Source organism: Neodiprion virginianus, chromosome 6 (assembly GCF_021901495.1).
Source record: "Neodiprion virginianus isolate iyNeoVirg1 chromosome 6, iyNeoVirg1.1, whole genome shotgun sequence".
NCBI classification, from domain to species: Eukaryota; Metazoa; Arthropoda; class Insecta; order Hymenoptera; family Diprionidae; genus Neodiprion; species Neodiprion virginianus.
In genome coordinates, this window is record NC_060882.1 from 5,982,882 (window position 1) to 6,003,967 (window position 21,086).

General features: G+C 41.5%; 6 protein-coding genes across 14 annotated transcripts in view; 4 read left to right on the plus strand and 2 right to left on the minus strand.

The window, feature by feature from the left end:
* Positions 1 to 619: 619 nt before the first annotated feature.
* On the minus strand, positions 620 to 4,279 carry LOC124307588 (NADH-cytochrome b5 reductase 2). Of its 6 annotated transcripts, none has more exons than XM_046769425.1 (5): positions 4,262 to 4,279; positions 3,037 to 3,099; positions 1,700 to 2,041; positions 1,410 to 1,598; positions 620 to 1,305 (listed from the first exon to the last, which is right to left on the minus strand). In XM_046769425.1, exons 2-5 carry the CDS (start codon positions 3,055 to 3,057, stop codon positions 922 to 924), a joined length of 936 nt encoding a protein of 311 aa, XP_046625381.1. In that variant the 5' UTR covers positions 3,058 to 3,099; positions 4,262 to 4,279; the 3' UTR covers positions 620 to 921. The 6 variants fall into 6 exon arrangements, with proteins under 6 accessions (XP_046625381.1, XP_046625379.1, XP_046625378.1 ...); XM_046769423.1 differs by lacking the exon at positions 4,262 to 4,279 and adding an exon at positions 3,556 to 3,837; XM_046769422.1 differs by lacking the exon at positions 4,262 to 4,279 and adding an exon at positions 3,426 to 3,484.
* Positions 4,280 to 4,366: 87 nt separating this feature from the next.
* Positions 4,367 to 5,571, plus strand: LOC124307593 (transmembrane protein 60). 3 transcript variants are annotated; one of them, XM_046769433.1, is made up of 3 exons: positions 4,367 to 4,445; positions 4,752 to 5,166; positions 5,257 to 5,571. In XM_046769433.1, the coding sequence occupies exons 2-3, from the start codon at positions 4,951 to 4,953 to the stop codon at positions 5,431 to 5,433; spliced, it is 393 nt and encodes a 130-aa protein (XP_046625389.1). In that variant the 5' UTR covers positions 4,367 to 4,445; positions 4,752 to 4,950; the 3' UTR covers positions 5,434 to 5,571. The 3 variants fall into 3 exon arrangements, with proteins under 3 accessions (XP_046625389.1, XP_046625388.1, XP_046625387.1); XM_046769432.1 differs by having other exon boundaries at positions 4,391 to 4,502; XM_046769431.1 differs by having other exon boundaries at positions 4,403 to 5,166.
* Positions 5,572 to 5,923: 352 nt separating this feature from the next.
* LOC124307591 (uncharacterized) lies at positions 5,924 to 7,628 on the plus strand. The gene is made up of 5 exons (XM_046769429.1): positions 5,924 to 6,073; positions 6,313 to 6,552; positions 6,627 to 6,761; positions 6,855 to 6,960; positions 7,090 to 7,628. Exons 2-5 carry the CDS (start codon positions 6,313 to 6,315, stop codon positions 7,272 to 7,274), a joined length of 666 nt encoding a protein of 221 aa, XP_046625385.1. The 5' UTR covers positions 5,924 to 6,073; the 3' UTR covers positions 7,275 to 7,628.
* Positions 7,629 to 8,310: 682 nt separating this feature from the next.
* On the plus strand, positions 8,311 to 9,660 carry LOC124307263 (uncharacterized). The gene is made up of 5 exons (XM_046768781.1): positions 8,311 to 8,326; positions 8,420 to 8,548; positions 8,838 to 8,958; positions 9,128 to 9,308; positions 9,461 to 9,660. The coding sequence occupies exons 1-5, from the start codon at positions 8,311 to 8,313 to the stop codon at positions 9,527 to 9,529; spliced, it is 516 nt and encodes a 171-aa protein (XP_046624737.1). The 3' UTR covers positions 9,530 to 9,660.
* A 385-nt stretch (positions 9,661 to 10,045) lies between these two features.
* LOC124307580 (dedicator of cytokinesis protein 7) overlaps positions 10,046 to 21,086 on the minus strand; it is a 68,109-nt gene continuing 57,068 nt past the window's right edge. The window contains exon 21 of one of the 2 annotated variants that reach the window (XM_046769407.1): positions 10,046 to 10,191. In XM_046769407.1, the coding sequence (XP_046625363.1) occupies positions 10,173 to 10,191 (19 nt within the window). In that variant the 3' untranslated portion in view covers positions 10,046 to 10,172. Of the gene's footprint in view, positions 10,192 to 10,287; positions 10,378 to 21,086 lie in introns of those variants that run through there. The other variant, XM_046769408.1, reaches the window with a different exon arrangement.
* On the plus strand, positions 10,507 to 14,197 carry LOC124307584 (mitotic spindle assembly checkpoint protein MAD1). The gene is made up of 7 exons (XM_046769412.1): positions 10,507 to 10,656; positions 10,782 to 11,068; positions 11,185 to 11,415; positions 11,591 to 12,033; positions 12,127 to 12,579; positions 12,708 to 13,012; positions 13,127 to 14,197. The coding sequence occupies exons 2-7, from the start codon at positions 10,793 to 10,795 to the stop codon at positions 13,477 to 13,479; spliced, it is 2,061 nt and encodes a 686-aa protein (XP_046625368.1). The 5' UTR covers positions 10,507 to 10,656; positions 10,782 to 10,792; the 3' UTR covers positions 13,480 to 14,197.

Below are 21,086 nucleotides of genomic sequence, written 5' to 3' on the forward strand. Positions count from 1 at the left end.
GAACAGAACGAACCAGAGCGTTTTAGTGTGACGTCATTATACTTGACCAGAGTTAAGCTCCACCCATACCAGAAGCAACGACGGTTTATGCCACTAGTTTATACCGCTGTATTCGCCAAAAAATGCCTTGAATGAAAGGTTTTTTTTAATCTGACTAATTTACACAAGCTCGTTTCGCGAAAACTAAACCTCCTTGAATATACAGATGTGCTTATACAATTTTTATTATATAGTCACCAGTCGTTTAATTTGTCAGAGGATAAGATGTGTGTAGAATTTTTACGCAACACCCCATGTTCCAAGATACTGTTAAGTAGAACGGAATTGTTGAAAAAAAAATTATATTGTACTCTTAATGCTATCCCTTACTAATAACGAAATTACAAACATCTGTATATCAGCGCTGTAATCAAGCATTTTCGTACCTGGCCGTATTATGAATTATTCTTGGTAATACTTGAAAATAATGTCATAACACAAGGCTGTCTAAATATTAAAATTCTTCCTGCTCTGGCATATTTTCATTTGCATAGAAAAATGATGACTGTGTAAATATTATTTCAAAATGAAAAAGGCCAAAAAAGAATTTCAATAATATTTTATCGTCAACAATTCGTAATTCAAGTTTTACTCGATTTTATTTTTTTCACAATTACTAACGATTGTCTACAATACGCAACAATTCTACAAAGGCTCTATACTTTGTACAATCATACCGAATGATGCGGTGAATCAAGGTTCGCTACCTACGACGGATCATTTGAAATTGAAAGAAATCAACGGCAAAACAACGGGGGTCCGTATTCGCAACAAACCCCGAATATTACGTACAGTTTTAACGGTAGTGATTACACAAAATATACTTCTCGCTAGAGATTCAAGTGGGAGAACGTGTAGAATAGTTTCGTAACCGTAACATAATTAATAAGCAAACCTGAGCTTAGCGTCATAACCGAGTTTATCCAGATTCGGATTGCAGGCAAAGTTTATCATGGGAGGAGGGCCGCACATCAGAACGATAGTGTCATCAGATGGGGGGAAGAGATGCTTTGATATCATATCCGCGTTTATGTGGCCAGTACTGTACTGCCAACCTTCGCTACTCGTATCAAGCGTATACCAAAGTTTAAACTGTTGAGGATGCGCCTTTGCAACCGTTTCCAATTCATCTCGTAATAATATGTCCTTTTCCGTTTGGTTTGCGAATAACAAAGCGAGTTGAGTATCGTCCGACGGATCCTTGGTTATCTGACGGATTAGCTGCAGCATCGGCGTGATACCGGTTCCTCCAGCGATCATAGCCAACTAAATATACATCAAAACGTTCACAAATGGAAGTACTTTGCACACAGATTGGAAAAAAAATGAATTCCCTAACTATCCCAACATTACGGCAGACCCGTACTAACCTTCTTAACGGAATGTTGTACTGGCGGGTCTTTCCTGAGAACCTTTATGGAGAAACTGCCAGCCCCGTTGTAAACAAGGCGGCCAGAAGGACCACGGAAATCGATAGTGTCGCCAATTTTCAGACTTTCCAAATATTGCGACATTTTGCCACCATCAGGGAATTTCGGGTGGACATTTTTGAAATACACCTAAAAAGAATGGAACATGTCATCTAGTTTGGCGCATAAAAATATGTATATAAATGTATCATAGAAGAATATCAGACATAAAAGTAAAAACTTTTATTCACCTTGACGACGAGATCTACAAAGCCATGATCTTCATCACTTGATACAGGCGTATAAGCTCTGATCACTACATCTCCTCCGATCTTGGCTGAGAGATGAATGTGCTGTCCGGTAGGAAGGCCCAGAATGTGTTGAGATGATGGAAGTTGAAACCGATAGCGACGTGTGTCATGGCTTAGTACTTCTTTTTCTGATAATGGCAACGGGTACTTTGTCGTTGGATCAACAAGAGTGACTGGCGAAGACCTCTTCTTGCGACCTCCGGATTTTCCTTTGGATATGTAAACTTTTGCCGCCCATGCTGTGGCTACTATAATCCCTACCGCAGCAAGGATGGGAAAAACCTGTAGAATAAAGGAACAGATGTAATTAAGACGATAAATGTCAATGAGTCCTCCTTTGTTAAGACTTTGTACTTGAAACTGACGATCTAATAATAATATAGGAGCTAAATTACTGAACAGGAATTCTGTGTAGGTGAAAACAAAATCCCAGCTTTTGAGTATAGTGTTATAAGCGTGCTGGTTAATGATCATTTGATTAAACAAGACTTGCTGGCGCAACAAAGTGGAAAACCTGTTTCCTGGCTGATTATCCTTTAAATAAAACTGACTTTTGTGAAAGTTTACTTTCAAAAACCTACTGAACTAAACAAATAGATTTCAATGCAATAATTTTATACCAGCCACCACAACGACATGGTTGTAATTCATCGACTGTGTTTCAACCATTTGAAATTTTGCCACATCTATCACGTACGAGTGGTAAATATCTAATAAGATAAGATAAGGCAAGTTTTGAACACGATTAAAGTATGTCGTGTACGGATTATCTCATTCCCTCGATACGTCACAAGTCCCTCCCTCTCCCTATACTTCTAACTTTTGTGCAAATCATGAAATCAAGCTTTTATTTCTGTCATACAATTTTACGAGGACTCCAAACATTCGAGGGTCATTCTAAAACAAGTTTTTATGTCGCAGTCAAACAAGTCGTAGTTACATAACGGGGAATCAACATGCAAATGAATTTGTAGCTACGATCTAAGGTGGAACAAATCTGTTGTTATATTTTACTTCATACTTGTTTAAGAAATCAATTATTCTAGTACATGCAACACAGATGTATCATAAAACAAAAAAATCTTCCGATAATTTAACCGATGTGAAGTCAAAGAAATAATACTTTGTTAGTGTGTTAGGAGAAAAAATAGCTACTAGTTGCAACAATTACATTACTACTGTGTGCAAGTGTTCTTTATTATTATATATCAATTTTTAATAAATATAAATAAGTAAGGGTTCGAAAACGAACAAACGAGTATGCAATGTATAGTTACCACCGAATGTGTATTTAACATTTCGTCTTAACTTTCTTCACAGATTCAACGAAGAGTTTAGGGCTGGAAAGAATGCAGATGAGGTTATGGTAATGAATGACGTAAATAGAAAAATAAAGAAAGCAGAGATATAATAATGGAAGAGCGCGATGGCGAAAATAATATCCGTAATGATTGTTCCTATTTCTGTTTTAGTTATTTCATTCCAGATCTGACAACGGACGCGGTTTCACGCGGGCCTGACCCGGCTTTTTGACCCTGACAGAATCACGCTATGTATTGAGGCGAAAAACGTTGCGCGCGACGTGATCATCGACATACCTCTCGAAACTATTCGTATTTCGTAATATGTGTCCTCCGTACGTGTTGTACAGTTAAGGTTAACGTACCGATTGGACCTAACACGTGAAAGATGTGAAAGCCGATTGTGGGCGACCGCACCTACGAACTACAATAACCCTAGGCTTTAAATAACCTTTTTCTAACCCAAGAATAAGACTTATTTATAGGCTTACATACCGCAGAGACATCGAGCGAGTCACCGAACATGTTCAACTTGTTCCGACGGAGGTTAACTTCGTACTATCGGTGCAGCATTACCTAATCTTACTTCTGAACCGAGATTTTAAAACTTATTCTAGACCTTTGACCCCCGACAAATCCGATCTCCTCTCTTCAAGCCTCAAGGTCTGTGCTGCTTTGGGAAGGCCTACGCAGTAGAAATAGTAATTGCCTGAACGTCGATTCAGACATTTATAGCCAAGTCATCGTCGTACCGTTTGCAGGCATACAAGTTATTAGTCATCAACTGACATAATTGATTACGCAATAATTCCTCCCGCAGATAGATAATATTACTTTTCACAATGCCATCAATCAATGTAACGACATATCATTTTGAACCTCTAATCTTCATGTTCACGTTACATCGAATCCGTAATATACATCATCGCTTTTGATATGCTACGATCGGCTGGATATCGGCTGAATCTACAATAACTTTCTACTATACTAGTTCAGGGATAAATGCGCCGATCGTACCGGCTACACAGGTTTGTGAAGGCCGAAGCTGGTATGAAAATCACAAATTTTTTTAGACATTCAAGCAGAGATGAATAGGCAAACGGGGTAGGACTGATAAAGACTATCTAGAATGAGTACGAAGATCCCAAATATCAATAAGTGAGAAAATCCGATGATAATTCGGAATTATAATGAAAACTACCTCGTCTCTGCTCGTCTCTCGGCGTTGATTGAAAAAACGCTCGTAGAATATAGCCACTTGTAGTCGAAGAATTCGATACACCGTATCTCGTTTCGCATGTTCGATTTTCGATGCATCGCTACTGTCGTAGTCTGCTTAATTTAAAGAGCCTTAATCACGTCAACGTCAAACGCACAAACGTGATGTAAACAATTTCCGTCGTGATATCTCGATCGGTTTTATTACCACAAATTACATACCGGTGATCAACATTCCAGTGATTTTTCATCATCATTCACTTCTCATGATAACTGAATTGTTTATTACATCCCACAACGATCGAATGAATCATAACCTCAAAATATTCATCGGATCTTAGCTATAGCATAAACCCTAATTATAGATTGACCTAAACTCGTAAAAACAATTTTAAACCAACCGTCAGAATCGTTACTTGAAATAACATCGAATGTTCAGACTGTTATACAACAATCTTCTGTTCTGTACGTAGACAATTAAAAATGAAGAATTGCTGATTTGAAGAATGATCTCACTCTGCCAATCAGATGACATGCAATGCAATGTAGTAATTACACGGAGTTCCTAAAATGCATTTGCTACTGAAGTAATAGCAATTAGCAAAAAAGTGACAAGTTTTAAAAGAACAAGAAAAAACTTTCTCCGAAAGATCTACACCTTCTCGTGTCAGTATGGCTGTTTTACACAGAGCATTGTTCACGTGGTTCAATCTATTGATATTCCTAATACTCTTGGTGTTGAGACTGGATCTTAGGATACAATGGAATTGGTTTATAGTTTTCATACCAATGTGGCTGTACGACAACATTCTATTAATCTATATAATATTTCGCATGATATCGCACTGCAAGAACGGACATGATCACATCAGCAGTCTACGTCGTAAAGTAATAAGAATAATCCGTGTTAAGATACATGCTTATACAACACATATTCAGACTCATCTTACCAACAACTAATCAGCTTCAATTTTTCAGGCATGGTACATGACTGCTGTTCTGACTAAGCTGTCCGGTCAAGGTCTTCTCTGTCTTAAATTGGAAGCAACGCAATTGACATTACCAGCCAAAGTTGTACTCGCCCCCTTGTGGGTTTTACTCCTAACACTAGGGTGCGATGTCTTTATCCATCTCATTCAACACTCTCGATACTAACTGTCCAATAATGTACATTATCACACGGCCAAAGATCCACAGTGAACAAATTCACGTCTCCCTGGTTTTTGGTTGTGAATAACACATTGCATCATTATTTCTCCACATATGTTATGAATAAATTATTTTTCACCTAAATACCCAGTTATTTTTTCTTTCAACTGAAAGAACCTGGCCCAAAATTGTATAAATAGGCAGAAACAATAAATAGAAACATACTTGGTTGAAACAAAAATGTGAAAATCTTTTTACATAAGACATTTTAGCTGTTCTACGTTAGAAATTTGATATCAATTTATTGTCTATTCAATGGCAACTTCGAAACATTATATATTCGAATTAGCGTATTTTTTTTAAAGAACCTTCCATAACTAGAGACAAGGAATGCTAAAATGGATGAAGCAAAATGGTCACAAGACAGATACTAAAAATAATCTAGTAGATCCAAGGATGAATAGGACAGAGATATAAATAAATATATCGAGTAGTTCTTAGTTGTCTAAGCAGCCAGTAAACGCACAGGTAGAGCTTATTATTTAACACTTTACTGTGCATTGCAGCTTAGCAACTGAAAACAGAGTAACCTTCCTAGGCTTGACTCTGGTACAAAAATTTCGGAACTGCAAAGAAAATTCGAAAAGTGAGAACTAATTTGATTTTCTTATTAACCACAATGTGCTAAACAAATATACGGTGTTGAAAAATTATATTTACACATGCTTGTGATAACAAAAACTAATGTATTTTGTTGAAAAATAACTAGAATCGCAAATTTTGTGAAATTCTCAAACCAGCAACGTTTAAAAAAGTAATCATTTCTGAAAAGTGTACGATATTTATAAATCGTTTAAAAATATTGTTCTGTACAATTATGCGTAGATGATTACATGGGTACTGGTGATAGCTCTCATAACGAGCGTAACATGGGTTAGTGAAGCTGTGATTGTGAAAGAAGTTAGTGCTGGCCATTTAGCCGAATTGCCATGCCCAAGTATCGACGACAATCATCGTTTCATGTATTGGGAGCTCTCTAATAAAAATAATATCATAGGTCCAGGAAACCCACAGAACCCAGAAAAATATAACTACCAAGTACTAACTGGGAAGCTCATGATTAGGGTAATATAATTTTCCCAAATATTTAGATAGAGCTCTGTTAGGATAATTCAACTTGGGTAGTTTTTTGTCACCAGGGTGTTTCGACTGCTGAATCTGGTTTCTATAAATGTATCTCGAGAGGTATAAATGATGAATCTGTCATCAGCATGGAAACGGTTGAGCTGATAGTTACAAGAGACTGGGAAGATGTCTGGGAGAATGACTTTGAGGCAAGATTTTTAGCTTAGTTTTTGCTTTCGTGATATTTTTTAGACTGTAATGTAAGACGGTTGAAAGAAGTAAATGCCATTTTTCTATTTTAGACAAACTTATTGAGAAGCTTGGCTGCTGTTATGGTAATAGTTGTAATCATCGCCTTGCTACTGTACGTAATTACGACCAAACGACGTAGAAATCTTAAATATTTTGGTGAGACGCTTCAACTATTATATCATATCCAAATACAAGTGGTGATCAGTCAAATCAATTATCACATATGACATAAAATATCAACATCGAGCGTGCTTTACTACATGAACTTCGTTCAATCAATTTCAGATATGGAACCATCAAGGGAAAACTCACCAGTCAATTATAGAGATGGAACACGTAGGTCTGCAGGAGTAGTTCGCAATAACACGCCACCTCCAGAAGAAATAGGCATTGAGAATGCAGCAGTGGATGTTGATTTCCCAAAAGTATTTAGTAAGATGCATCAGGAGCAGGCTGTTGAGATTCCATAATTTTTCATCAAAAGTTAGTAATACTTACAAACGCTGTTGGAGCCTAATAATTTGGGAACCAATACAGAAATACAGTTTATAAAAAATGAATATCGAGTGGTCACAATGTATTGCGCAATAAATATAAATGGTCAAGGACATTATGTGACAAGGTATGACATTATATCTACAAATGTGAATGTGATAAGCATAATTTTCATAACAATAGAATAATTAACTTTGTTAAGAACAAAGTAGTTGTACCAAATCTATACTGAGCAATTATAGCAATTGAATAGATTGATATACATGTAGAACAATGAGATTTAAGATGCACAACTAATGAATAAAAACTACTTACATTTGCTCAAAGAATCTCACTGTGGAGCTGTGTTTGTACTAGCACCAGCAGTGGTATCCATTACGCTATCATCTGCCTCTTCTGCTTGATCTTCATCATCTTCATCGTCATCTTCTTCCTCAACTTCTATTTCCAGTATACGAATTTTACGGTTGCTCTCACTAAGAATTGCAGCCACTTTCCGGGCTCCACTTACAGCCAAACGACTCGCCGCTATTCCTTGAACAGGTTTTGGCCAAGTTCCACCAGAAAGTTCAACCACTTCACTAATACCCATATTCTCTCTAGTATCAAATGTGAAAACATGGCCAAGAGGCAGCTGCACGAAATACGACGAATGCATGTGATGATCCAGAATGAGCAGACTTAAATAATCTTGCGAATAAAATTGCAAGTCTCCTATCAAACTACTACTGCTAGCAGAGATATCTTTTGTATCGCAACCTGTAAAAAGTTACATAACATGATAGTACAACCATGATTTGAATGTTGTAACGATGATTTAATTTTTATTTGCTTCGTCTACCTTGTCGTCGATCCGCGTCAATGCTTGCACTTTTGACTGTTAAAGAGTTTTCAGTACCCGGATTTTGGACGACCTTAAACATCTGTAAAGTTTTTCCATTCAGGTCTGAGAAAGCAAGCAGTAAATCCTTTTCAGATGTTACAAACTGTGAATGCAACGATGAGTAAGAAATGGTCGACACAGCTGGTAAGCTCACGACTGTAGGAATGAAGAGATTCACTAGCCCCTGGTAAGCCTGACCAAACACGACGCTTATCGCGTCAACCAATTTCGCATTAGATTGTAGCAAGGACAGCGACAGGTCTTGCCTAACCAATAGCGGATGGTTTTGTAAACAGACATTCTCGCTGAGCATAGCAGCCCATTCACTACCATCCGGGGTTAAGCATGTCCGAAGAGGTTCTTTTCGTAAGTACTGACCGAGTTTTTCAAGATTTACACCTTTCCTAGCACCTTCTTTATCTCCAACTTGATCAAACCCACGTAAAAATTCAGCTATAAAAGTCAAGTCCTGTTGACTAACTCTGCTGACTTCAGGTGGCGCCCGTTCACCAGTCAATTTGAGTATAACAACATATAGCCATCTGAAAAGCACAACAATTCTGTAACAAATAAACGATTTGTAAATTTTTTTCTACCCACCGAAAAAATGCTTTGTAATCACGCATACTATGATCGATGACTTGTTGTATTTCAGATGCTTTGGCAAGAAAAGCTTCCGATGCCCGAAGAGCCTCGTTAATTACACTTTCGGAAGTAAATCCCAGGGCTTCGTATTGTCCACCAAGTTTAGCCATTCCAGTCATTTCAGCCAGCTGGTATGTCAGTGCCATTCCGACGCTACTAAGATGCTTTAGGACTAATTTCTGCACAAAAAGATTGAGAACTAATTAGAATATCCTTGGTTATTCCCAAGAAGTAAACGAACCTGAATATTACTGTAGCACATTTCAATGCTATGTCCTAATTTCTTCAACCCTTTTTCAGTCAGGTCTCTCAAGAGGAAATTTTCCAAATTCGCAGAGGGAATGCCGATCATAAGAAGGTCCAAAAAATCTGCAGCCACTGCTCCAGGAGGGTTGGCCTCAGCGTAACGAGACAATTTCTCATCCATTTCCAAGAGAATTGTTTCCCATGCTTCGGAAATAGCCATCAGCGTACGATCGAGGTAGTCCATCAGATATTCAATATTAGCTTGCGCTTGCGCTACCTTTTAGAAACAGACGCAACTTTCAGCACTGCCACCTTAATTTTAAGGCTACAAAATAATATAGATGAAGTGAAACTCACTTTTAAAAATGCTCCATTACTTTCCAACAGTGGACAACACAGATGAACGACACTAATGTTTTCCAAGGATCGCAGACTGACCCAAATTGGCCCCCCTGAACCACCGTTGATTTCCTGTACGGAACCTGGCCCTATGCTTAATGTACCACAATTAAACATCCCAAAGACATACATAGCAACAGTGCCCGCTTCAGTTCCAAGCTGTAAAAAATTGAGCACATTGTAAATTACATTGCGTTTTATCTTCGACTATTGTCTATTTACGATTCATACGTGTGAATAAATGAGTAATTAAAATGAGACATAACAAAGAGAAATGAATTTGTAAGAAATTTTATTCTTCTATGTATTTTAGCATTCATTTCTTGACATACTTACAAATAACATGTCCAAGGTTTGGGATAAGCTTTCCTTGTGCTCAGGCTCATGCCCAAAACTTCTGTTCAAGCTCGGCAAAGGTGGAAGATATTCTCCAGTTGACGAGGAACAAGTTTTGATTCCAGTTCCGCATTTTTCAGCCTCTTGAATGCCCAATGGTAGCCAGGACAAAGTTGTAACAATTGCCTGTGAACTTTGTTGAGTTTTATGAAGGATATTCTTGTTTTCAACATCAACAAGATGTATGAGATTTGATTCTTTATAAACAACAGCAATGAGCTTTCCGTTTGGTCTCCACGTCAGATCCTGAACCAAATCTGTTGCTTCAGGCGGGGGTAAAAGCCAGACACGCTGCCACGTGAGCCTATGAAGTGCTATTTCCCCTGAAAAATGCGAATCATCGAAAGTAAGGATAACGATACTCTCTCTCATTTATTGTCGGCGTTTTACCACTTCATAAACAACGCATATCATACTAACCTCTCATGTTAGCTATAGCCAACAGATCCATTTTTGGTGACCATCGCATCAAAGTCAACTCCACCGACAATTGTCGCTCCTCCAGTTGTCTTATAGCACACGACATATTTTCTTATTTTTAAATGATATATTATACGAGTTAAAAGACGATTATTATAAGATCCGTCAGTTGGACCGGCCGCTTAGTGCAGTTTTGCAAGCAAACTTGTATGTGGATTTAGCCAATGGCGGCGTTTCGTCGGCATTAATGTAAAGCTGGCAAAACGGCCTGTGCTTCTCGCAGGGCTGCTCATATACGTGTAAATGTGTGTTTGAATTGTTTGAAAAGAACTATAAACATATTTATCCGTATAGGATAGTTGAAACACGTAAGTTACGGTAGCATTTGACGATTTTTCTACGAAGCTACAGAACTGAGTCAGTGTGTTGATACAGCATCTGACTCGACCCTCAAGAGGTTACCTTTTCGTAAACAACCCTTAAAACTTTTCAGAATTCCAAATCATGGGTGACGACGATCCAACCTGTGTTGTCAAAATGATCAAGGATCTGCGATCAGGTTCTGGAGGCTATCAACGCAATAGCCTAACGTCTTCCGGGTTACGGTTGTCCTCGGCGTCTTACATTCCCTCTTCTTCTATCATCAGTGACATCGATAATGATGATAGCAAACGTACCCCAAAACGACCTAGACTAGATGAAACGAATACCAGTCTTAACAGATCTAGTCTGGATGGCGCACCTGGAAGTCCATGGGAATGGAGAAGGTTGAGGGGAGAGGTGATTGTTGCAAAAAAATGTTACTTGAAAACTAAAGGAATGCGTTAAATATCGATGACTTTTGTCATACGAAGCATTTCCCTTTGCACAAGCTTACCACTCGTATACTTATGTAGGTAATTTCGTTGCGAACAAGACTGTCGCACCAAGAGGCCACAATAGATCAGCTCCATGGTGTTAGAAGGCAAATGGAACAAGTCTTTGACAAGCAAAAAAAATTGTTTGAAATGCAGGCTGAACAAGATAAACAGTCAATAAAACTGCTAGAAGCTAGATTGGACATGGCCCGTCAAACAACACAAGAAGCTATAGAGGCCCAGACTAATGCTGAAAGAGAGACTGCCCAGGTAATGTGAAAACTTTGAAAATTTTCACGTACCTTCTAATACACTGTTTGTTCGTGGTTTATTTTCTGCAAGAATTTCGAAGAATGGAGAATAAAGAAACAGATTTTCGAAACAGAAATAATGTTGCAATATATTACATGCTTTTACAATTTTGCTTTACTATGTTTTTGCTTAGGTGAAGATGAAACTAGACCAGAAAACCCTTGCATTGATGAATGACAATGCAAGACTTCAGGATGAAACTAGACAAGCCAACAGCCAGCATCGGCAGCAAATCCCACCAAGTGATTGTAATGAGGATGTAACAGAAATAACACTGAAACTCGAAGCTACTGAGAAGAGAATTCTACAACTAGAAGAGAGCCTCAGAGAGGCCAGAAGTGGCCAGCAGAAGAGTGAATTGCTGGAATTAGAAGTACAAAATTTGAAGATGAAAATTGAAAAGTTAGAATCTGAACGATCGCTATGTGAGGAGGGCAAAGCAATGGCGGCCAGAGCTGCACGTGCTAGCGATCTAGAGCGAGAACTTCATGCCGCCAATAAACAGATTTCTACTTTGCGAGAATCGGTAAAAGGAAAGTTGCTACTCGAAGAACAAATCTGCAGCATGCAACAAAGGTAAGAAAAAAGTTTTCAAATAGCAATCTTGCCGATAAACTATGGCAGGAGTTCATCAACCTAGATTTATAAATAATGTAAACTTGCCATCAGGGTTCAGCATACGGAGAAGTTGGAGCTGCGAATTGCAAACCTCGAAGCACAGCGGGCGGAGCTACTGTCACAAATTAGGGAGTATGAGTCGATTGGTATTACTGGTGGACCACTAGCGCTAAAAAAAGAATTACAACGTTTGCAACAAACGGAACTGATCTTAACAGCCGAAGAAGGTCAATTAAAGTCAAAGATGGAATCTGCTCAGAGAGAATGTCAAAACCTTAGTAAAAAGTACGAGGAAGCTAAGACGATAGCAAACGATATGACAGGTGTCAGGGAAAAATTGAACAAATTGGTTAGCAGGCTACAAAAGAAAATGATGCTAGTTACCCGAGAACGAGACAGTTACAGACAGCAACTCGACTTGTACGAAAAGGAAATGACCGTTGATGGCCATAGTGTACTTACCGAACGAGTACCAGCTTTGGAACGAGCCATAGACGGATACAGGTAGATATGAAAACATTGTCCTCTCTCTACTTCACGTGTATTGATTTTTTATTTCTTTATTTCTACACAAGAGAAAATTTCTAATATTATTTACATACCTTAATTGCGAAATGCTATTCCACTTTCAGGGAGCTTGTCAGCAAATTAGAGTCAGATTTAGAAGCTGCCGATGATTGTGTGCAGAAGGGTCAGTGCCAAAAGTTACGAGAAGAGATCGAGAGACTCAAGGGTGAGCTAGAACACAGAGCTCTAAAAGGAGATTTCAATTGCAATGCAAGGATCCTGCACTTCAAGATGAATCCAGCCGCTCTAGCAGAGAGACAGGCGGACGAAAAGTACGAAGCTCTTCTACGAGAGGTCGAGGAACTCAGAGCTAGAACGGCCTCTGGCACTTTGAATTTAGGACCCGTAGGATCATCTGTTCAAGCTCAAGGTAAAGAATTCTTTACAGAAAAAGAGTAACAAAAATACATTCACCAATGCCTTGGCTCGAATATATCAATTGTTTGCTCATATCCAAACGGGTAATTCTCAATCGTTGTTACAGAAATTGCCGAGCTCAAGCAGACTCATGAGATCAAGATCACTCGCCTGAAAGAAGCATTCAAGGCGGCTTCGCAGGAGTACCGCCAGGCCTGCTATCAGCTTTTTGGATGGCGAGTCGACAGGACAAAGGAGGGACGGTACAAGCTATCGAGTCAGTACGCAGAGTCGCCGGACGACTTTCTATTCTTCCAAGTTGGCGAGGAAGGCGTTGATCTTTTGGAAACCGATTTTTCCGCAACTCTCGGTAGCCTCATAGAGTGTCACCTACAGAGACAGCACAGTGTCCCGATGTTTATAAATGCCGTTCAAATGGAACTTTTCTCTCAACAGACCACTGCGACTGTGACAAGCTGAACTTATCCTTATATGAATATTACAATAACTGAAAATAAACCAATTCATTAATAGCTGTCGATTGTTGCGATTTGAAAATGACGAGTCAACTCTTTAAATATGTAATTCGTACCCAGCTTTAAGCCCTTGTACGTACGACTAAATACTTCAACAAACTTTTAGTATGGTGTAAAAGTATCGTGAAAATACATCTGAGATTCCATAATCGATATCTATAATTATGATTGATATTATTACTTTTCATATAAATCGTATAATTACTTTTTGTTTAAAGCAAATGGATATTTAATTAGTAAATAATTTAGAGCTGAATTGCCATTCGCTTTTTATTTTTACAAATTTCGACACATTGTTCTGATTTGTGATCCGAATGATAAAGAACATTGTTTGCAGAACGGTTTGTTTTACACAGATTCATATTGCACGATTAACTTGCATTCAAATTAAAATTTTAAATGATTTGAATTAATTAGCTCCGTACAAATTAACAAATCCCAAGTCCAGTTGAGCGTTAAACGAGTCCAAAATTAAACGCATCTCAACAGCCGTGGAAAATAATCTCTGCAGTCACGCGGTATCTCCAATTAACTCCGAACGTGACGGTAAAGTATGGCAAACAACAACTAGGGTTGTATCTATTCTATGTTTTATGGTTTCTATTCAGTTTTAACGTTTAATTTCAAAATTCTTGTATAAATCTTGAACTTTTAACCAACCGATTAAATCCCACGAGACAAATTTTTATTTTTTTTTCTATAAATCCCCAATAATATAACAACAGTAAAAACTAACGGAAAATAAAAGCATGAAAATCGGGACCGACAATTTGTTACGAAATATACGCAATTGATGAAAACTCGACTCGTCGCGTCGGAGGGGCAATATCAATCCGAACCCCATAACCGTCACGTAAGGTTCGTCCCATTCGATCCGACGATTAGTATAATACGTGGTAATTATCTCTAGACATAGGTGGAGAGAACCGGCCAAGATCTATGGGCACATAACAGTCTCGTAGTACTTGGGACAGGGTGATAATTTGTGCCGGGCGAAGAAGAAGTAGAGGTTCGTTGAGGAGAAGGAAGGGCGATTACGGACCCCCGGTTATATACACATGCCCATAATGTATATGGTACATAATACGGAGATACATAGCCGGGCACAGAGGTTCGCTCTATCGGTCGGCGGCAGCGAGCAGCACCCCCGCAGGACACGGGGTAAAATAAGGAAAGGCTGGTGCGGCCGCCCTCGGATCCGCTTCATTCGGGAGCTCCGAAGGGCTAAACTCCATTATCGCTAATTATAATCACGTTTAATCGCAAACTCGTCCTCTCTACCCTGCCCGGCGTCGCCCTCCTCTTCCACCCCCCATATTCGACGACCGCTTTCGTACACAGAGACGCAGGACGACGCGACGTGTATGTGCTCACCCCGAGACCTCGTGCCCGGCGTCGCTCAGTCCTGATTATCAATCTGGACTCTCTCGCCCTCCCTTCCTCTCTCGCTTATGCCCCGCTTCTCACCCCTCGCTGAGCCTACGTCGAGGAGCCACTCGGCGTAGTTATATACTCCAGAGATACTCCAGGTGTCCGGTGCACGTAGAGACAGACGCAAAAGGGCTGCTGGGGCGGTGGAAAAAGGACTCGAAGAAAACGCGTTTATTTCTACCGTCTTCCGAGAGGCCCGCAAAGTACCTCGAGCTTTTGTGCGGTGTACGTATGCATGCGTGTACGTGTTCACGCGTGTTTGCGTGTGTGGCTTATACGTATACCTCTGCCTGTATGACACACACGATTGCCGTTCCACACTGGCGGGTATCGGTGTGCATGGAGAACGGACAATGGTTCGGGGGTTTCTCATACATCGTTTAAACTTATTCCCGTTCAACCCATCGTGCACCTTTCTACCTACAGCCAATTTCATATAATCTTCATACCTTTGCCCCGGCCCCAATTTGAGTCCGAATCAAATCTCCTCGCCCAGGATCGATATTCCGCAAATTATTGACGATCAACTGCAATGCGGTTTATACTTACCTTGACTTCTACACAGCTATATTTACACCAGCTAAACAACCGTCGCGTTTCAATGCACTTTACACGGCTTGACTCGTTCAGACATGCGTTTAATACATGCACGAGTACCCGCCGACAAAGGCAATTCGGTATAGGCATGTACTTGACAGGCGTTTTCCATGAAAGTTGACGAAGCAACGTCGGCGGATAGATAACCGAAACCACATTTTTAACATCAGTTACTTAATATTACTTCTGAAAACAATATCCGACGCGCACTCTTATCAGTCCGGTTACAGACGTAGAATGCAGCGGCGACTGTCTATCCGAAAACGAAGACGATACAAAGATTATAAACGAGACTAGACCGTAGCGAAAAGTATTAATAGAACCGTTGTTCGTTACAACACGCGAGGAGCGTAGAATCTGCGTCTTAAAACGAAGGGTACCGACATTCGAAATGCGCTAATTTACCCCCGGACGCAAGGGTGCGTGCATGATTATACGTGCCGCATGAAGCGTCGGAAAATCAGACCCCGGAGTGAGGGATTGGAGGATGATGAGGGTGGTTTTCGGGGGTGGCGGATCACCTGGCGAACTCGACGAGGGAGTCGCGTTGCCCCGTGGGGGTAATTGTCCGTTCCTAGGGTCCATTACGTCTAAGAGCTGGAGGGTGGCGATGCGTCCGTGACTGCGAACGGCGGAGGGGTGGGGGAGGCATCGGAAGGACGTGACGGGAAATAAGAGTGCGGGCGAGTGGCGGCCGGAAATTGCGCCCGGCGCGCGATGGTCTCGAACCCAAGGGAGGGGGGGGGGGGGGTCGAAGGTCGGGGGCGTTTGGGAAAACGAAGGTCTCGAGAGGAGGACCGAAAGGCTCAAAATCGCGGAGACGACGTCGTCGTCGGTCCTGTCCTGCAGTGTCCGGTCGAACGGAACGTGGTGTATTTTGTCTGCACGGATCGACCCCCCTCCCCGCCCCAAACCCGCGAATAAACGAACGCTGCAGAGCATCGTGGAGGGAAAATAAAACTGGAGGAGGAAAATGGGGAAACGTGGTGGTAGGTGTGTAAGAGAACGAAGCGACGGACGGACCTGTCTCCTCGAACTCTGCGGCAGTCTTCTTCGGACCTTGCGTGACTTCCTGGAGTTACGACGGGCGAAACACGTGCCTTAAGTCCGACCGGGCACTCCCTTGTTTTATACTGGCGTTATTATGGATATACCTGTCGGAATACCAAACTTTTGCTGTTCCTTACTGCTTTTCTTGTTCCTGATAAAAGTGGGAAAACTTACGAACGGCATTGTCACGCCACCGAACAGCGGGGTATACTGAAATCCCGTTTAGTTTTTTGTTTCTTAAGCGGCTGGATAATTTGGTTTCTGTTTCTGTTAATTTCAAATTTTTCGAACCTGTTTTTGGATTCTTGTTGTTATTTGAGACCCTTTTTCATTTTGTAACCGTAACAGAGTAATTAGAAATTCTATCCATGCTTAATGATGTACTCTTCCACTGTTGCATAACATATAACTATGCATAACCAAGATCTGCGAGAGCAAATGCAAAGGAAGGGCAAAAATTTTTTTCAATCTTTCATGAAACTTTTCTGATTCTCTATGAAGTAAAAATACCTTAGAGATGAAGAAAAATTTAGATAAGGATAAATTAATACGTGATTACTCGAGAATAATACACCTGAAAGAGAATTAGTTAGAAGCAAAGCTGTCTAACATTTTTATCTACTGTATATTTAAGAAGGACCAGACAGCGTTGTTGAGCTTTTCCTCCCCTCTGACCAAATTTGAACGAATAAATTTATTCAGCTTCCGCCCCCTGGGTGACCGTAGATTTATGAGGGAGTTCGCAGGGGTGTTCGCGTGTCTAGAAAAAGTGAGCAGCTTTTCGAGCGGAAGGATCTGGACGTGTGTCAGACGCGGCGATGCGAACCGCGAGGTGTAGGCGGCAGGCATCCGAAACCCGAAGTGGTTAATCGCAAGTGTTGGCGGGATCGAATCGGGGAATAAGGGATGCGCGTCACGTGACGGTGGGCGTCGGGTTTGAAAAAGGCGCGGCTTTTTAAACTCGCCCCAGGGGGGAAAGCCGGATGGACGCTGATCACCGCGCGAGTTTCTCTCGTGTTTATCCCGAGTACAGGAGAAGCCTCTCGATATTCGCGGCAATTTCGCATCGCGGTCTCTGCCGGGGAGCTAAAAAGTTCCGTCGCTTCGGGGCGGGAGCCGGATATGATCTCGGGAGGAGCTACACGTGCAGCAAAGTCTCGCCGCACGCGAATGCGAGCGCCTTTATCTCTAACACGTGATCGGACGAAGGGCGAGATAGTTTCGGAATATCGTATTCCGAGGTTGCAGGTTCCCCGGGGAACGGCCCAACTATAAGAAATATACGTGCCGACGTTCACCGGCTCCGTATTAAACGAGGAAAATTTTCGGGGAGTTCGGTTGCAGCCGCCTGCATGCGGCGAAAGCAAACTCGGCCGGGTAATGCTCGAGGAAGAGTGCGCAGGGTGATACGTGTAATGTGAAAATACGCTAAAAGAGAGGATGGATGGAAGCGAGAGTGAAATTGTATACCCAGGTCTGTACGGTATTGTACAACGAAGAAGAAAGATTTAATTCCACGGGCCGGGCGAGTCGAGGACTGCGAATCCGACGATAATATTGTTTCACCGGTCGAAAGCTCCGCCGCCGTGCGCCGCTTGGTTCAGGAAGATTGAAAGACTCGCTGCACGGACGTTTCGGTTGATCTTCAGAAGTAGCGAATTTAAGTGAAACAATGCGAGAGACAAAGCGGAGCCGAGGAGTAACTGAACCTGAGGAATTTCACCTTTTTCGACTGCACACACATACACTGCAGACCCGTACCCGCGTCGTAATACATAAAGCACATAAAGCACGTAGCGAACAACGTCTTGAATATTTGAGCCCTCGAGGAGAGGAAAGATCCCCTTAAAAGCGCGCGTTTTATGAATAATTTAGCAGCACGGGGCCCGGTTCGCCGTCGATATACGCTCTCTTTCTATAATTTTTCCCAGCTCTCTCTCTCTCTCTCTCTCTCTATCTCTCTCGTCGGCGTTACAGATACGGACGGGATCGTCGCGGAAATTGCGACGGTTTACGAACTTGAGCTTTCGATTAAAAACGCCCCGTCTTCGGTAAACATTTGGGGCCTGTTTCTAGACGGCTAAATTGGCAGCCGGGTTTACTTGGTCTGAAAAATTAATCAACCCGTTCTTCGGGGCGACGGGCCGCACGCCGTGGCAGGCGGGCATCGGCCCGGCGGTAAGCCTGTAAATTGTAACAAACGGGGCGCATCGTTTCACCGCATTAAAATTAATGACAGGGGCGTGACGGCGGGGGCGGACGCGAGCTTCGGGGAGCAATAACGCAAACAGACACGCGATAATCCGGCGACGAGCGCCCCTCGTTAGCGAGCCCTGCCACCCTCCTGCACCACCACCGGGAGCAACGGCAGCAACCCTCCTCTACCCCCGCCACGACGTCTTTCCATCCCTTCGTCACCTGCGAGCCGGGTATGATCTATACGCCGTATTACCCCGGTACATGCTTAACGCAATATTCTCTACTTGTTGTAAAAGCGTGTCAAGATATACGGTGCCCCGTATCTTGTAACATTAACGCGACAGCGTTGCGGAGAAAAATTTCGTTTCTTATACAACCGTGATGGAAAATGTTAGAAAATGCTGGCAGAACGGGTATACTTATCGTTGCGGCAGCGTGTTAAGTAATATCGTTGATATTGGACGAAACTTTTTTTATACCCATAATTATTTTGTGTAATTACGACGCACCTCGTGCACAGTTTTAATAACAAAGAATACGGTAACATGTACTTGTTCTTCTGCATGGTTTCAGCTGAAAAAGAACAACTGATTTTCGTTATTTACAGAGAACTATGTTTTTCATTTATGGTAAAGAATGAAAATAGTTAAGGACTGTATACTAATGATAGCTAGAAATTTAAGGTTCGAAGGGCTTTCAGCTGCATCTCTCTAATTATTATACTTAAAATATCATGTATTACGGATATCGTTATAGAATTATATCGAATAAAAATAAAACATCTCTCGTGCCATCCAGCTAGCATAGTGTTGCATTTCTATAATTAATTATAACCACCCGTTAATGAGAAAAATACATCTCGAGCATTCAGCGACACTCAGACTGTAATTGGATCATACGCTGTGAATTTATAACAAATCAAGTGATACTTGAATCCGTACAATTTTGAAGATAATTGAAATGCAATAATTTGACCCGCGCGAGATTGCAGAATCAGATATCGTACCTAATTACCGTGCAGTATAACATGAAACTTCGCGACCGAAAAATGTTCCCCCCCCCCCCCCCCCTAACTTCTGGTGTTTCTCGAACAAAAATATAAAAAAAAAAAAAAAATTCCACGTCTTGGCATACTGGTTTGAAATATTTCATACAAAAATCCCAAGAACCAACAATCTCTCCAAACTCTGCAACGGAAACTTTGGTTTAAAAAATTTTTTTTCCAAATGCTTGAATTCTGCGAGTGGTTCTGTTTCCCGTGTATAAATTTTCTCCAAAAATAAATGCGCGCATGTAGAAAGGTGCTCCGTGTGAAAAAACAAAAAATAAAAACAAAAAAAAAAAAAAAAAAAAAACCAACAAACCAACTCAACATAAGAGGAAAAAATGGTAAAGAAACAGAAACGAACGACGCGCGTTCTCCGAGGATGACGAACCGAACACAAAGAATAAGTTCGGTACGCATCGCGGCCGTCATGGGGGAGAGAAAAGTTTCAGGTCGACGACAGTTTCGCGTGAGCGAGCCGCTATACGGGGTTACAAAAGATCATCGACTTCGGGTGAGAAGGCGCACGACGAACAGCGGTTTCTCTCCTTCTGCCCCCGAGATCCTCCGCCTCCATCGCCGAGTTCGCCGGCTCCGGAAAACGGGAACGGGGTTCGGAGAATCTCTGGTTCCCTTCCGCCCTTCTCTCTCTCCTCGCCCGGCCCGTCATCCCGAGGGAAATTTTAAAACCCCGCATCACGGGGGTTCGCTGCACCCCCCGCATTCCGATATAACTTTTCAACATTTACTCGGATCCGCGGATCATACCGTCTAATATACGCGCCTTCAGACCATCGGCATATTTACACCCCGCATCGTTATTCGCACAGGCATAAACAAGGCGAAACACCGGAGGAACAGACGCTGGAATATAACTCCGAGTCAACCCCCGACGTGTGCGCGGGAGAGGAAAAAGAAAGCGGAAAACAAATCATTTTTATCAAATGAATGTTTGCTCCGCTGATATGACAGTTACTTCCAACTTTCTTGGTATCGGTTTACGTTTCTTCATCACCGGTGATTACTTTTTAAGTTCATACTCTGCTCTAATCTATATACGTAATACGGAATTCGCAGGAAACCCGCATATTCGGTGTATAAAATCAACTGGAGTTGGTTCCAAGCTTTCGAATCCTGCGATCGCGTACGAATCAGAACAGGCGCATCATATTTGTGGCCGCTTTTATGAAAGCCTGTATTCACTGCCGTGACTTTTCGTCCGCAGTCCA

What these genes read in the sequence shown, in the direction of transcription:
- LOC124307588 (XM_046769421.1), bottom strand. Translation starts at nt 3,585, where the DNA reads ATGTTCGGTGACTCGCTCGATGTCTCTGCG. An exon ending in ACTCGCTCGATGTCTCTGCG is followed by an intron (nt 2,042 to 3,555) that starts GTATGTAAGCCT and finishes TTTATTCTACAG; the next exon opens with GTTTTTCCCATCCTTGCTGC. An exon ending in TACAACATTCCGTTAAGAAG is followed by an intron (nt 1,306 to 1,409) that starts GTTAGTACGGGT and finishes ATGTATATTTAG; the next exon opens with TTGGCTATGATCGCTGGAGG.
- LOC124307591 (XM_046769429.1), top strand. Translation starts at nt 6,313, where the DNA reads ATGATTACATGGGTACTGGTGATAGCTCTCATAACGAGCGTAACATGG. An exon ending in TCTGGGAGAATGACTTTGAG is followed by an intron (nt 6,762 to 6,854) that starts GCAAGATTTTTA and finishes TTTCTATTTTAG; the next exon opens with ACAAACTTATTGAGAAGCTT. An exon ending in TAGAAATCTTAAATATTTTG is followed by an intron (nt 6,961 to 7,089) that starts GTGAGACGCTTC and finishes AATCAATTTCAG; the next exon opens with ATATGGAACCATCAAGGGAA.
- LOC124307584 (XM_046769412.1), top strand. Translation starts at nt 10,793, where the DNA reads ATGGGTGACGACGATCCAACCTGTGTTGTCAAAATGATCAAGGATCTG. An exon ending in GGAGAAGGTTGAGGGGAGAG is followed by an intron (nt 11,069 to 11,184) that starts GTGATTGTTGCA and finishes ATACTTATGTAG; the next exon opens with GTAATTTCGTTGCGAACAAG. An exon ending in CGAGCCATAGACGGATACAG is followed by an intron (nt 12,580 to 12,707) that starts GTAGATATGAAA and finishes TTCCACTTTCAG; the next exon opens with GGAGCTTGTCAGCAAATTAG.
- LOC124307593 (XM_046769433.1), top strand. Translation starts at nt 4,951, where the DNA reads ATGGCTGTTTTACACAGAGCATTGTTCACGTGGTTCAATCTATTGATA. An exon ending in TCAGCAGTCTACGTCGTAAA is followed by an intron (nt 5,167 to 5,256) that starts GTAATAAGAATA and finishes TCAATTTTTCAG; the next exon opens with GCATGGTACATGACTGCTGT.
- LOC124307263 (XM_046768781.1), top strand. An exon ending in CCAGTCATTTCAGCCAGCTG is followed by an intron (nt 8,959 to 9,127) that starts GTATGTCAGTGC and finishes ACCCTTTTTCAG; the next exon opens with TCAGGTCTCTCAAGAGGAAA. An exon ending in GCCATCAGCGTACGATCGAG is followed by an intron (nt 9,309 to 9,460) that starts GTAGTCCATCAG and finishes ACTTTCCAACAG; the next exon opens with TGGACAACACAGATGAACGA.